This window comes from Zonotrichia albicollis, chromosome 10 (genome assembly GCF_047830755.1).
Source record: "Zonotrichia albicollis isolate bZonAlb1 chromosome 10, bZonAlb1.hap1, whole genome shotgun sequence".
Classification (NCBI taxonomy): Eukaryota; Metazoa; Chordata; class Aves; order Passeriformes; family Passerellidae; genus Zonotrichia; species Zonotrichia albicollis.
In genome coordinates, this window is record NC_133828.1 from 20474347 (window position 1) to 20489361 (window position 15015).

At 42.8% G+C, this 15015-nt stretch overlaps 1 protein-coding gene and 4 non-coding genes across 5 annotated transcripts in view; all 5 read left to right on the top strand.

The window, feature by feature from the left end:
* The window catches only part of NOP58 (NOP58 ribonucleoprotein), a 23482-nt gene continuing 8467 nt past the window's right edge, over nt 1-15015 (top strand). Inside the window, exons 1-12 of the mRNA XM_074548270.1 lie at nt 1-164; nt 1875-1951; nt 3613-3665; nt 5764-5888; nt 6890-7026; nt 8193-8257; nt 9509-9643; nt 10510-10655; nt 11592-11718; nt 12362-12525; nt 13238-13372; nt 14542-14603. Of these exons, the coding sequence (XP_074404371.1) occupies nt 120-164; nt 1875-1951; nt 3613-3665; nt 5764-5888; nt 6890-7026; nt 8193-8257; nt 9509-9643; nt 10510-10655; nt 11592-11718; nt 12362-12525; nt 13238-13372; nt 14542-14603 (1271 nt within the window). The 5' untranslated portion in view covers nt 1-119. The remainder of the gene's footprint in view (nt 165-1874; nt 1952-3612; nt 3666-5763; nt 5889-6889; nt 7027-8192; nt 8258-9508; nt 9644-10509; nt 10656-11591; nt 11719-12361; nt 12526-13237; nt 13373-14541; nt 14604-15015) is intronic.
* Nucleotides 3910-3998, top strand: LOC113458893 (small nucleolar RNA SNORD70). The gene has a single exon (XR_003379619.1). It is a non-coding gene; the product is annotated as a small nucleolar RNA SNORD70 (small nucleolar RNA).
* On the top strand, nt 8834-8921 carry LOC113458894 (small nucleolar RNA SNORD70). The gene has a single exon (XR_003379620.1). It is a non-coding gene; the product is annotated as a small nucleolar RNA SNORD70 (small nucleolar RNA).
* Nucleotides 10753-10836, top strand: LOC113458891 (small nucleolar RNA SNORD11B). Its single transcript, XR_003379617.1, has one exon. It is a non-coding gene; the product is annotated as a small nucleolar RNA SNORD11B (small nucleolar RNA).
* Nucleotides 11886-11971, top strand: LOC113458895 (small nucleolar RNA SNORD11). Its single transcript, XR_003379621.1, has one exon. It is a non-coding gene; the product is annotated as a small nucleolar RNA SNORD11 (small nucleolar RNA).

The window sequence follows — 15015 nt, forward strand, 5'->3', positions numbered from 1 at the left end:
CTTCCGCTGCCGTCGCCGCTTCCTGTTCCGGTTCCGCTGCGCGGCGCGCGCGTGCTTGAGCGGCTCCGGTGCGGCGGCGCACGTGGCGCCCCCCGCCCGCCGTCCCGCCCGCCGCAGCGATGCTGGTGCTGTTCGAGACCGCCGCCGGCTACGCCATCTTCAAGGTGAGCCCCGGGCTGCGGCTCGCGGCGCGCTGCCTCTCGCCCGGCGGGGCAGAAGGGAGGGCGAAGGGGAGCGCGTCGGGCCTGCGGTGGGAATTACGGGCATGAGAGGGAGGGAGTGAGGGTCCCCGCATCCCGTGCGGCGCCTCGCGGGGAGGAGCAGGGCCGGGGGTGGGAGCAGAGGGGCCGCGTTGTGAGCGAGGCCCCGCGGAAGGGGCTGCCGGAGGAGGCTGAAGGTGCTCGGCGGGCAGAAGCGGAGCTCCTGGGGCCTGCCGAGCGTCACCTCTGGCCCTCGCTTCCTCCCCTCTGCCGGCCTGGATTTGGTGGGAAGTTGTGCTCTCGTGCCCCTGCCCCTTTCCGCCTGTGCTGGGGCAGCTGGTGTTGGAGTGCTGATCCCTTTGTTCCCGGCCGTGCCCTCGCTGTTCCCGCAGAGCCCCGCGGGTGCGTGAGGGAGGGAGCGGTGCGAGGCGGGCAGCGCACCCCGGCCGTGCGGGGCCGTGCCTGGAAGCGGGATCGCGGGAACGGGGCGGGTCCCCGCAGAATTTTCGTGTCCCGACCCCGCTCTCCCAGAGGGACAAGCAGCCACTTTCCCAGGGCTTTGCTGGCTTCCTGAGCGGGTGGCTCAGGCTGCAGCTCCCTGGGGCTTTGAGCAAGCCTAAACTAGAGTTGCTACAGTGTTCTGCTCCTTTCTGGCTTTTGTCTTGCTCGAGTGTTGATTCATGTACAGTTTTACCGGCTTGGTCATAGTTTGACCATAACATCCTTATTTTTTTCCCCTCCAACTTAGTCTTAGGGTTTAACTTGTGTGAACATGAGTGCAGGTGTGAAGAGAGGAAGGCTCTGGTTTCCTTTGCCTGCAGCAGAATTGCACCCTTGCTGCTCTGTGGAGCATGATATTTCCTTCCTATGCCCTGAAACCTTTTCTGCTCATTGGGATGAAGCCGTGTAGTTCAAGCAATATTTTAATATAAATTTTGATATTTTAATTTCTGAAGGTAGGCTAGGCATGAAGCAAAGGTAGGAGGAGGAACATACAGAGAGAACTGCAGGAAGGTATCTGCAGAGGTGCTGCAGTGTGTGCTGCAGCTGTCAGCAGTTATCCATAGGTGTGTCATTTTTATACACTAACACTCTTGATTTTAGCAGTTTCTATGTCTTTAATTTTCTCTATGTGCCCGTGTCCGTTTATAGAGGCTGAAAATTCTGTAGGTCTTGGTGTAGGAAAAATGAACTGCAGGAAAGAATCCTCTGGCTGAGGAAAGGAAGAGTTGTCCCAAGGTTTTGCTGTGCCTCACAGTCATGTGGGACATTAATTACTAGGTTTATTTGCTCAGTTACTAATTGAGTTTAAAAAAAACAACCTCTTTCAACCAGAGTTAAAAAATCTTCCAGGGAGCAAAATTCATGATACTAGGAGTGATTTCTGCACTGGGTTAAAGAGCAAGCCCAGTTTTGATAAAGAAGAGGGTTTTGCTTTAATGTTCCAGATCCAGGAGGACACAGCCGTTATTGAAGAACTTCTGTAACTCAGGTGAAAGTAGAAATGTTGCACTATTGTCTATTAGTAGGTAAAGCTGCTGAGTGAGAATGGTGAAGATGAGTTTGTTGACTCAATCAGTGTTAACTATCGTAGAGTGGTTGGATGCCCTATGTTTCAGGTCTCCTGTGTTGAAGAACTCAATATAATTTTGTGTTGTGTTTTTATTCCTGCAGGTTCTGAATGAGAAAAAGCTTCAAGAAGTTGACAGTCTATGGAAAGAATTTGAAACTCCTGAAAAAGCAAACAAAATGTAAGCAGGTTTGTGCGGGGATTAGGGGATAGAATATAAGGAAATAAAGATAGTGTAGAAAGTAATCTCACCTGTAAGGAGTTGCAGCTGGGCCAATTATCAAAGATTAGGAACAGGCCTGACTTTACCAGGCCACAGCTGTAACCAATGAGAAGAAGAGTGCTATAAAGAAGTGGGGTGGCTGGGTGAGAAGGGAGCTGGAGTCAGTTGGCTGAGCAAAAAAGTGGAACAATGTTTTAGGGTGATGTGGGTGATTTGACAAATACAGCTAAGCTTGTGATGCTGGAAGTGTCAGTGGAATGATAGGGTTTTGTGCTCACAGAAAATTCTTTTTGGGAAAAATAAAGCTTAATCCAGGTGGAACTGTGTAAATCACTGGTTTAAGAGCTGTGTTGTTGCCCATGCCATCAGTGAGAGTTAGCCCTACTGCAGAGCTGCGCAGGGAATGCAGGGCCCACTAATCACTGGCCTTTCTAGCAAATTGTCCTAAAGCTGGGGACAATGGTGGATTCCTTCCAAGTCTCTCTAGTGAGTTTATTGGAAGATTTCTAACCAGCTTTGATTATAATGGATGCATGTGAGCAAGCTTTGCATTTCATATTTATCGTGCTCTGTAGCAGTACTTAAAGCAGAGGCCAGAATATCCCACATCTGCCTGTTTGTAGTGTGGTTAATCTTGTCCTGGAGACATCATCTTGGGCACTTGTTATACAGGATGTGGCTCTTAATGGGATCTCTACTCCGATAAAAATAATTCCTCTTTTGCCTTTCTGAAAAGGCATTAGTGTAAGCCTGAAGCTTTTGTTGGGATTTGCAAATGCTTAACTCAAGTATTCAGCTGTATCTGTGACCTTGCTTCCTTTGCTGATACCTGACTCCCAACCAGCAGTGGTTAATCAGGGCTGGATTAGTTAAATGCCTGTCCCTGACAAGGAATTTACTGGATTGAGATAGCTCCTTAACTGCAACTATATATCAGCACCACAGGCTGTGTGAGGGGTAGAGGGAAGCTGTGCCTGAGGATCTGACACAGTGTGGTTAAACACTCTTCAGATGATTCTTGGCTCTGGTCAGCACTTAGGGCTTTAAAGAAATTTTTGTTGTTTGTCTTAAACTCAGCTCAGAACTTGTATTCTAACATCTCATTACAGGGGAGGACTTGAGGATTCATGGGCAATGAATCAGTTCAAATTTAAAGTCTTTGAAGATGTATTTGGTTGAAAAGCATGTTGAATCTGAGCTGTGCAGGCTCTGCATTCCACAGAGGCAGAATATTTCCTTTTGAAGATGAGTGGAAAGATGCTATCATCAGTCAGTCAGGGTGCAGTGTTGAAATTTAAATGGATGATGTCTGTCTTTAAATATGAACTACAAAGCAAAAAGAGGGGGGTTAGGTTTTCTGGTGATGTCAGTCCAAGAAATACCAAATCAAAATTCCTTTTTTTTTTCCTTTATATATTTATTGTGGGACCCAGCTGAAATGTCACACCAGACTCAGTTGGCCAGTTTAGTGCTCTCAGTCCTCTTTGAGGGTCTGCATATTGATCTTTACTCTCTTAAAGCCATAGGGAAAAGAGAGGAGCAGAGGTAGAAAATGATAAAATGGTTCTAGCATGTGGTTTATGTACGCTTGTTTACACACTTCTATTTCATTTCTGTAGAGTAAAGCTGAAACACTTTGAAAAATTTCAGGACACAACAGAAGCACTTGCTGGTGAGTTAACACTTATTACAAAAAAATCAAATCTCTGTCATGCATTAGTTCACTCATTGCTTGCCTGTGTTCATGCTCTCTTTCTTTTCTTAGCTTTTAAACTACAGGTTTTAAAAGTGAGCTGGTTTTGATGGTTATGAGGTCACCTATCCAGTGTATAGTGCAGTAAAGATGTAATAAAGTCTAGATTTTTCCTTCAGTGCATATTTTTAAGCAGTTTAAAGTTGTGAGTGATACATGTAGCCTGTCTGTTGTCAATGATGCATTCTTGTTGAAGCTGAATATCGCTGATTTGAGTCAACAATTCGTCACTACCACTGAGACAACAGACAGGTATTAGAGAACATTCATTATTGCAATCACCTGGGTTTTATGGATACATGTTATGCCTGTGGTTTTCAGCCTAAGAAAAGTCTGTGTTCTCCTCAAATTCAGGAGTTCAAGCAAAATGGAAAACCTTATATTCAATAGTTTTAGTGGGTTTTGCACTTAAATGCTTGATGTGTGGCCTGATTTGAACAGAAATGATTGGAATTCTAGGCAATAATTCAGAAATGGTGTGACAGTTACTGCTGAATGTGCTGTATGATTTAAGTAGGTGAGTGTTCCAGGTCACATTTATAATTAAAGATCAGTTCTTTATATTCTGATGCAGTAGGGGTAGCTTATAAAGGAAGCAAAGAAACAAGAATAGAGACACAACCGTGGAACATGAGATGCAAATAAAAGAGCTGAGATTGAAGCTGTTGTATGTTCTCTCCACAGCGTATTTTTTGGATTATTTTGCTTTTGCATAGGTTTGGATTCAGTTCATGTATAGTTAGGCTGATTAAAAAAACCTCAAAAACATCCAGCACCTTCTACTACTTTGCTTCAAGTTGACTTATCTGTGAAATAGAGATGTTCAGACTACTTATGGCTCATTTATTTTGAAGGCAGGACTATGTATGTGACTGCTTGCAGGGGGATAGAATGTAAGAAAATATAGTGTAGAAAGTAATCTTACCCCTAAGGAGTTGCAGCTGGGCCAATTAGCAAAGATTAGAACAGGTCTGACTTTACCAGGCCACAGCTGTAACCAATGAGAAGAAGAGTGCTATAAAGAAGTGGGGTGGCTGGGTGAGAAGGGAACTGGAGTCAGTTGGCTGCTTTGTGAAAAAGAAAGTCAGTGCTCTGAGAGCTGCCCACGAGGAACACCAAGAAGGTATGGAACTTTTATGATAAAGAGACAACAGTATGGAGCCCCTGCAATAAGATGGCAACAACTGTTTCAAGGGTTTAGATGCTATTGGCCAGCTTGTAGGATAAAAAATTATCTGCATTGCAGCAGGGTTGAGAGGAAACTCAGCTCAGCACTTTGATTTTATTCTTACATGTTATTAGGTTCTGGAAACCAAAAATCACTAGCTGCTGCTCTGTTACTGTGGTGGAGATGTATCAGTCCCAGAAGTTCAGTGGAGCACAGAGCTGACCCTCAGAGTTGTATAAGTGCCTGCTTAAAATATATTCTGTGGGATTGTAAAGCTTTTACAGATCTATTAATATTTAAGAATTAAGGACATCCTTTAAAGATTCTCCTGTCTGCATGCTGTATTAAAAGAGTCTGTCTGACTGTCCAGTTTGGCATCATTCCTGGGGCTTTAGATAGTGCATTATCATCACCAGAGAATACAAATAAGCCATTACTCAATTTCAGATATCGTGGTTGCTGCCTAAGGGACCTGGCAAATGGTTTGTTAATTAAATTATACACAAAATATTCCCATCTAACTTTGCCATTGGAAATGTTAAACATGTATAAAGCATATGGCATACTGTTTGTAGTGATCCTTAAACAAAGTTGGCAAAAATAGAGCTGAAAACATATGGAGAAAGGAGAGGCAACTGGGAGAAAGGTTTTTCATTTAGGCCTTCAGAGGAGGATGTGTATAATTTTCTTCTGTATTGATTTTGAACCATTGCATGGTGAAGTAGTAATTGCAGCTCAGACTAGAGCTACTGTGGACAGTTAAAATAAATACATGAAGTTAGGAGTAATTTTTTTACAGATTTTAGTAGGGGAAAGAAACAACCTCTTTGGTCTTTTTGTTTTATACAGCATCCACAGCTCTTGTAGAAGGCAAGCTCAGCAAGAACTTGAAGAAGATTCTTAAGAAGATAGTGGCAAAAGATGCCCACGAGCAGTTGGCTGTGGCAGATGCCAAACTTGGAGGTGTCATAAAGGTGATAACTGATTTTTGCTTTTTTATCTTTTGTCTTATGCTACTGAAATGCTATAGTCAGATTCCAGAGATTTTGCTGTTGCTAGCAAAGGATTATGCTGCCAGTGCTGTGTTTGCAGCATAGAGGATAGTTAATCTTAGTATGTGTACAGGGAAGATGTTGTCTTGAGAACACGGGTGACTGACATGGTAAGAATGCACTGAGGTCTTCAGGTTTGCTTGATTTCTCTCTTAAATATTAGAAATCTAGCAAGTAGAAAAACTAATTTTCTAATTATCCAATCTAGAAAAAGAGTGGAGGGAGGAACCAACCAACAAAACCCAAACCAGGCAGACACATGTTCCTCACCAACAGATGCAGCAGTAGTAGGGTGATGATTTACTGTGTTTGTGGGAGTGGGCATTGTTGTGCCTTCCTCAGTGTGCAGGTAGCTGTGCACACCCCTTGTTCCTTGTATACCCATAGGAAGGAGGTGGTTCAGTGACAGTGGTTTGCTTTTTCTGGAGTCTCCTGGGTGTCAAATACCAGTTTCCCATCTCATGTCCAATTGCTCCCTGTTCCGCTGAACTTTGTTCTGACAACCTCCTCATGCTGTCTTAGGAGACTGTGTAGGCTGCAAAATGAGGGCTTAATGTTAGTGAATAATAGCAAGGACTTTGAACTAGTTATTCACTCTTGTTCTCTGAAAAAGATGCAAAGCCCCTAACCCTCTACCTCTGTATTTTCTTTCTGGGACCATCTGTTTCTAGTAGACTTCAAAATCTTGAATGTTCTACATAGCAGATAGAGCATTAATTATAAATCTGCTCTTCAAAGGGGAATATTAACTGTGTGGGGAACTGAGGGTGTCACTACCTTGAACATCAAAAATGAATGAAACTTGTGTGATCACAGGATTGCAATGGGATAACCAGTTAAAATGATGTAAGGCTGCTGGAAGAATGACTTCAGAGGAATGTTGTGTTGTGCCTTACTTTGGACCATTGATTTCCACACTGCAGGAGAAGCTGAATTTGAGTTGTATACACAGCCCAATGGTTACAGAGCTGATGAGAGGAATTCGCTCACAGATTGAAGGGCTCATAACAGGCCTCCCTTCTCGAGAGATGGCAGCTATGTGCCTGGGTCTGGCACACAGGTGAGTTCCTACAGCAGCTCTGTTGCATCCTGTCTGCCTCTACCCTGTGCTGTGCTACTTGAAGTGTTTCTGAGTATGTGGCATGGTCTTGTACTCTGTGAGTCAAGATACTTCTGTATCTGAAATCTTGTTTTAAAAGGAAGGGCTTTCAGTTTGCACCCACCCTTTAGGTAAAGGCTTCATCTTCACCCAAAGTGGAAGCTGGTAGCTTTCCTTTTCATGTTATATACTTGAAGGTACACTTCTGGACTGTGTCTGGAGCAGTCAAGGGAGTCATTTAAAGCTCCATTGCCACTAAGAGACAATGTGGAGACCACAATTTGATGATTTCTGCAGAATAAATACCCATATAATAGATAATGCAAATATTAAAGGCAGGATTGTTCTTCTCACCTTGTCCTTGCTGCTTTTTAGATTTAGTGGAGCAGTAGTTAAGTACCAAGTTGTTGGATCACCATGGGATCAAGCATCCATTAGCGAGTCACTTTTTAATCCATATTCTGACATGAGCTTGTCCTGTTACAAGCCATTGACAAGTTAGAGAAATGCTTTGCTGTAGCCAATTCCTTAAAAGTCTGTTTGCTTACAAAATGGGCATTAATATTGAAAAAGGACTTTTAAGATGCAATTCCTCATTGATACTGAGTGTCTTTCACTGTAGTTTACAGAGGAATTGTTAACATAACATTAAAGCCAGATGGTAATGGGCTTTCTCAGACAGTGAGAATCTGTTCCAGGAAGTTTTTTTTTGCTTCACTTTAGTGTTGCTGGTAATTGCTGCTGGGGAGGTTCAGTTTTGTGGATTGCTTCCAGCTGCTGCCCAACTGGAAATGGTGTTGACAAAGACATTTTGTGGAGAACCATGCAGAAAAACCAAGAGCAAATTAATTTCCTGCCACAGCACTCATGTTCAGTCTGCAGCAGGTGGTGCAAATAACCTTCACTTTCACCCTGGTCACAGGGTATGGGAGGGACTCCTGTCAGGGCTGTTGTGGAGCTTGTGTCAGTGTGGCTTCTGGCCCCAGCTGAGAGCAGTCAGTGGCACAGAACTGAGCTTGGTTTCAATGAGCCTGTGGACAACTGTATTTGTGTTAAAAAGGAACAGTGGGGCATATTCTGCAACAGGATGTCAGGATGCTGATGAAACTGTGTTTGTGTCTCCTCAGCCTTTCCCGATACAAGCTGAAGTTCAGCCCAGACAAAGTAGATACCATGATTATCCAGGCAATTTGTAAGTATATTTAGAGCTTAAATTATTAATGGATTTGGCTTCGGATAGCTGACTTCTTTACATTGGCTAAAGAAAAGTATTGCTGTCAATTTCCTCCTAGGATGTCTGAGTAAATTGGGCACTGATGTTCATCTAGGCATAAAGTGTGTTTTCCACAAGCAGGAACATTTTTAGGGCAATACAATAAACTGGCATGCACTTTTTCTTAGCGTAGAAATCAGCTGAACTACAGGCTGTGTTAGTTCAGTCCTCTAAGGGCTTTCCTTCCCCACATGCCTCCCTTCTGAGTGGTGCTGTGAGAATGGGCCCCACAGGATAGCATTTTCTGACCCATCATTTAGGTGGTGTCTTGCATAGAGGGCAATGTAGAAATAGACTCCTACGTTAGGTGTGTAAATCACACTGCAGTGTGTAATGCTGCATTTTGTCTCCCTGCTTTCTAAATGGGAAACAGACTGAAATTGTTAAAGCAGCTTGGAAAGCCCATTCCTCATTTTTCCTTGAAGAGACGCACATCATAATCTGCATGCTTGCTGTGAAACAGTGGTGAGGAATTCTGTTTGGAATATTAATTCCCAGACTGTTGCCAATGATGAAACATAGTTAAACTGAAATTAATGATGTAATTCAGTTCCTTCGTCACTACCACTGAGACAACAGATGGGAATGTTGGTATTGCACTAGCAGGAAATATTTTAGCCTCAGGGCTCTCTAGCAATATATACTATAGGTGCTGTACTGTAATAAACTATAAATCTGGTTATTTGTCATATCTAGTAAATGGTGAGCCCATTGGCTTTGTATTTGGTGTATTTATATTATAAATATAAAATATAGTAAAACACTTTTTCCTCAAATTTAATTGGATGCCTAGATTTTACATCAGCCTTGTCAGCACTTTGGCTGACTAAGAGGAAGGAGAAGTGGCTGCTGCGCTCCTAGGGGAATGTGCTTTGCAGCTGTTTGGGAGTTTGTCCAAGATGGTCCCAGTGATGAAACTTTGAGGCCGCACTTGTGGGAATTCCAGCATTTCTATAGTATTGTGCCAACGTATTCCAACATTTCTATGGTATTACACAGTTCTCTGAAAACTAAAGACTTCTGAGTGTACTGTAGTTTGGTTCATTCCAATATTTATAGAGTGAAATACTTCAGGTGGTCTCCCTTCATGCTATTTAAATTGGTTGGTTTGAGATACCACATTTTTAGGTTGCCCTTTTAGGAAAAGAACTCCGTCCTTCTTTCCTATAGCACTTCTTGATGACTTGGACAAGGAGCTGAATAACTACATCATGCGCTGCCGGGAGTGGTACGGCTGGCACTTCCCTGAGCTGGGCAAAATCATCACAGATAACCTGACCTACTGCAAATGTGTGCGCAAAGTCGGTGAGTGGTGAGGCCGTGGCAGTGGGCACCGTGTGAGGGAGTGAGTGGCACTGGTGTGACACCCACTCTGCTCGTCCAGCTGCCATCACCCTGAGCAGTGCTGCCTTCAGAGCAGGGTAGATGGGGCCAGCAGAAAAGGAGGGTATGTTTGCATCTGGATCATGGTGCAGTTTGCCATTTGGAAATTTAAGTGAAAACTAATGCCACATCACCAACCACTCCTTCATGGACCACCAGCATATCTTAGAATCTCAGTTAGTCAGCAGACCAGTTTGGAAATTAGCTCTTAAAAACTGATATAAAGAGAAGTGTTGCCTGTCTCTGCATGTCCTTGAAGAGAGCAGTTAGTAGAATTACTTACAAGAGCAGAAAGAATGCCATATTTTGGACACTTGCCTCACCTCTTGGGCTCATATGCTTTGTATTGATTTATTTTTTGCTTGGTTGGTTTTTTGTAATAATGAAGTTTTCAGTCCAGAGAGAGTTGTGGTTTTAAGGGGGCTTTTTCCCCCCTCAGTTGTAGAAACAATTAAATAGATTTGGTTAGTGGTAAGTGTCTCCTTCCTGGAGTTCTCTTCTAATATTGTCATTGAAAATTTTGCAGCAACCAGCTACTGAAAAGGTGAAATATGTAGTATGGGCTTTCTGGTTTTTTTTCTAGTTTCAAATTTAATATTACCAACCGTTCCTAGTTGGTATAAGCACAAAGTCAGAACACTGACATATATTTTAGGAATTTGGAATAGTGTGATGGCAGACTTGACTCACTGTTTTTATTTTGGCCTTTTATCTTCATCTGTTTCTGTGCCTTTTTTGCTAGTTCATCTTGCCCCCAGCACAAACATGCTTTCATCTGTCCCCCACAGGAGACAGAAGCAATTTTGCTTCCTCTGATGTTTCTGACATCCTACCGGAGGAGATTGAGGAGGATGTGAAGGCTGCTGCTGAGATTTCCATGGGGACAGAAGTATCAGAAGAAGACATAAACAACATAATCCATCTCTGTGATCAGGTATGTACACATGAATGGGTAGCAGTAGGATTCTATTTCAGCTCAGAAGAGCCACTTCTGCCAAGGAGAGCTTTTCCCAGGGCAGTGCTAACTCTTGTGATGGCAGTGATGATTCCTATATTGTTGCTTTCCTGATGTTCAGACATGAGGGTGCACAGTCACTACCTCATCTGAGCCATCTCAGACTGTTGATGCCTGCACAAGGCCTTCTGGAAGTGGCAGTCTTACTTTTGGGGGGAATTTTGCTATCATTGTACTTTGAAGAATTTGAGATAGTAGCATTGTGTAGCCTCTTTTTAATCTGTCACTGTGGAAGCTAGGTGATGAACCCTGGGTTAAAAATGGACCACTAAGGCCCCAAAAGAATTAGGAGTTCTACCCTGCTCTTGTCTGGGCTGTGTGTGAACAAACACCCTCTGACTTTGTGTCAGTTGGATCCCTTTGTGACTTTACCAGCAGTGGCAGGGTTAGGAGTTCCTGTTCTTGGTCTAGACCAGGCTGCTTTTTAATGTGCATTCTAATTGTGTCTGTATGAAACAAGTAAAGAGCATGTATCCCATTTCAAGAGAAAGATTTATGTGAAAACTGAATATTCCAGAGTTTTGTCCTAAAGAAAATGTCCTTACTAAGTATTTTTCTCCTGCTTCTCTGTCTTTGGCATGTTATCAGCTCCTTTATCAGGAGTTCTGCTGAGAAAAGAAGTTGCATAAGGGAATTAGCAGAACGGATCCAATATACTTCGTGGATGTAGCTCTGCTCTGGCAATATGCTCTATATAAAGCTTCCCATAACTCTGGCTCTTGGCTGTTTGCATTTTGCAATTTGTTAGTCTCCTACAGTGGAATTCTCAGCACTTCCTCATGTCAGTATATTTATTTCTTTCCATTTTTTGATTGGCTGATACTGACTGCTGTAACCAAACTCTGTCTGTGGCAGGTGATTGAAATCTCTGAGTACCGGACCCAGCTCTATGACTACCTGAAGAACAGAATGATGGCCATTGCTCCCAATCTCACTGTCATGGTGGGAGAACTAGTGGGAGCAAGGCTCATTGCTCATGCAGGTGGGTTACAGTGATTGACATGAATGAATCCTAGGTGACCTCATCAGAGGTTTTCTCTGAGGAGCTGGTCAGCTAACAGCATTATGTAAGGCCTGGTGCACATGTTGTGGTAAATGGGGTGAAGGCAGCACTTCAGGAAGCTTGAGAATACCAGCATGAGCTTGGTAGTAGTCTGTGATGACGAAGTTCTCAGTTGGCCTGAATTCTTTTTGGAATATGAGGGCAACTTAAGTCACTACCTCTTCTGAGACACTTACTGAGCCTCCTGCTGATAGTTCTGTCACTTATGATGTATAAAACCAGCACTGGGCATTTATAGTCAGACTGGCTCAAGATAGCAGCCTTATTTCAGTTATCTGTGCTGCAGTTCTGTGATGAAATGTTCTTGCTGTCAGGCTGTCAGGAGTAGGCATTATTCCAATGGAATATGTTTTATTGAGTCAGCCTTCTTTCCTAATGCTCTAATCAAACCAAGACAGTTGAGGCATGAAAAACTGAAATGGTTGACCTGTCCTTCAGGAAACAAATGGGGAACAGCTCTCATGGAAACAGATGGATCTGAGCTTCTTACACTATTCAAAAGCGGGAATCTAGCCTAGCTGCTTCTCTGAAAAACTCCTCTTGCTGTGTCACCTCTTTCTAGGTTCCCTCCTGAATCTGGCAAAACATCCAGCTTCTACAGTTCAGTTGCTGGGTGCTGAGAAGGCACTCTTCAGAGCACTGAAGACTAAAAGGGACACACCTAAATTTGGCCTTATCTATCATGCCTCCCTGGTGGGACAAAGCAATACCAAAAATAAAGGAAAGGTAAGTTACATAGTTCTTCACTGGGTTGGCTTTTTCCAGGGCATTAATATCTTGAGCTTCGTGATGGCTTGAGCTTCACAGTGAGGCTTTTCCATGGCTTGCTTTACTGTATTGCTTTGTGATGACATGGAAAATACCACTGTCCTACAGATCCTTGAATATTGTTCACTCCTGTTCAAAAATGGGGATAAAATTGTCTGTTTGACATAGCTGAGCAATAACAGGTGTATTCCAGGTGAGTTTGGATGTAACACTGGCTTTCTCAAGGGGTATGTTACTACTTTGTTCTATGTAATAGTAAACTAAGATGTTAAAGGCTTTGGTATTTCTTGAAAATTGGACTCTTTTTGTACTAAAGTTTTTAACAGCTTGGTCTTAGTCTTTCATAAGGTAGATGGATGAATATGTGTTTGAATTGTGGAGGAATCTGGAAATTACACTGCAGACTAACCTGGTCTGAAGGTTGGGGTAGAGTAGGATATGTGTAACTGACTTGCTGTCTCAGACATTTCCCTTTATTTATCAAGGAAGCAAGGTGTTACATTAACACTATTTCAATATTAAAAGAATGAGACACTAATTACTTTTTGGACTGAACACTGCTAGTAAATGGTTACTTTGTGCTTTTGTATGTGGGTATGGTTTCCAGATCAGAGTGAATCACTGCCTTATGTTAAGTCTTAGCATTTAATATTATTTTTGGCTTTCCCAGATTTCTCGAATGCTGGCAGCCAAGACTGCCTTGACTATTCGTTACGATGCCCTTGGAGAGAACACCAGTGCTGAAATGGGAGCTGAGAACAGACTAAAAGTAGAGACAAGGCTGAGGCTTTTGGAAGAGAGAGGGGTAAGTCTTACAGAAAGCTGCATGAAGCTGTTGTTTTTGTTCAGGGTATGATTTCCTGACACTGCTTTTTGACTCTTCTCTCTCAATAGCATGTCACTCTTACCCTGTAGTTTCTCCCAGCTTTGGCTGGAATGGCCAGGTGTGTAAGTTGGCTGCAGGCATTTGTGTAGCAGCTGTTCTTGTTTACAGGACTGTCTTTATTGCTTTATACTGAAAAATCTTGATAGCAACCAAGATTAATAAGATCATATCTTTACATTCCCTCCATCTCTATGAATTGCAAGGATAGGCTTATTACTTCATAGTTTCTTTTTCTTTACTTAGAGGGAGAATTTGTGTCAATATTTTTTCCACCCTGGTTCCTGGAACCTGGACAGAATCTGGTGGTGCTTAGTCTTCGGGAGCTTTCTCTGTAGCTAAAGCAAGATGTTATTCTGCAAATTGCTGCACTGCCCTCCTACCACCTGATGCATATCCTAGCTCTCCACACCTACTGTTCCATGTTGCCATCAGCACAGGGTGCTGGGAGCATAGGGACCCTTTCCTCTTTTATGTGGCTGCTGCATGTCATCTTGTGAATGACAGCCAGGTTCAGCCTTCCAAGCTGGACCTGATGCCAGTGCTCTAGTACTGGCATTACTAGAACAGAAAAGAAATGTCCAGAAAAACCTGCTCTCTCTCCATGGACAGTGAAACTTCCCATCAGAACAAAGGCAAGGAGAGATGTTAACACCAAAAGACAAACCAATCACCTGACAAGTACATATTTAATTTAGTTTGGGGGCTGTGTTGTGGCTTTAAGGGTGGCTTTATGCCAGCTGTAGGGTGGTACCTGCGCTTAAATGCAGTTAATATTGCCAAAGGAAGAAAGTGCACAAGTCTGAGCTGCTTTTGGGAATTTGGAAGTACAATGTTATGTCACGTTACTGTTGCATATTTGATCCAGTATTAGATATACCTTACTTGGATGGGGCCCTTGAAGAGAAGCATTGGGAAGGCCATTCTCACCTCAGTTACACTCCCTGTCACTACACTCAGGTGTAAAGCTAATGCAAGTACACAAGAGCTTGACCCATAATGCATCTGTCATTCCATTTCAAGAGCTGAATAACTTGTGAATTCTTTTCCTTACGAGTAATTTGTTTTTCCTATCTACATTTTTCTTGTAGATAAGAAGAATTAGTGGCACTGGAAAAGCCTTGGCCAAGGCAGACAAATATCAAAACAAGAGGTGAATAATTTTTACTTTCTGCTTGGCTGAGTAAAAATAACTCTCCATGGTTTTATTTCTGAAAAGCTTTTTGGTTGTGGGCTGGGTTGACCTAAGATCCAGGAAACATTTTCTGTGCTATTGAAACATTGCTAATAAGTTCTGTTGCTAACAAGAATTTCCTTTTCCCCAGATTTTCTAATAGTAAATCACTGACATCATCAGATAGCAAGTACTTTAGGTGCTACCAGCAGCACCCCAAAAAGCAGGGTCTTAATATATAGCAGCTTTATTTATTACAATTCCAAATGAAATAAATGGGAGAAAATCAGAGTATTAATGAATTTATTTGACACGGAAGCTGTCCTAGAGACCTACTTAGCCCACTTATTCTTGAAAAAAGGAAAAAAACTAGACACCACTTGTTCTGAGT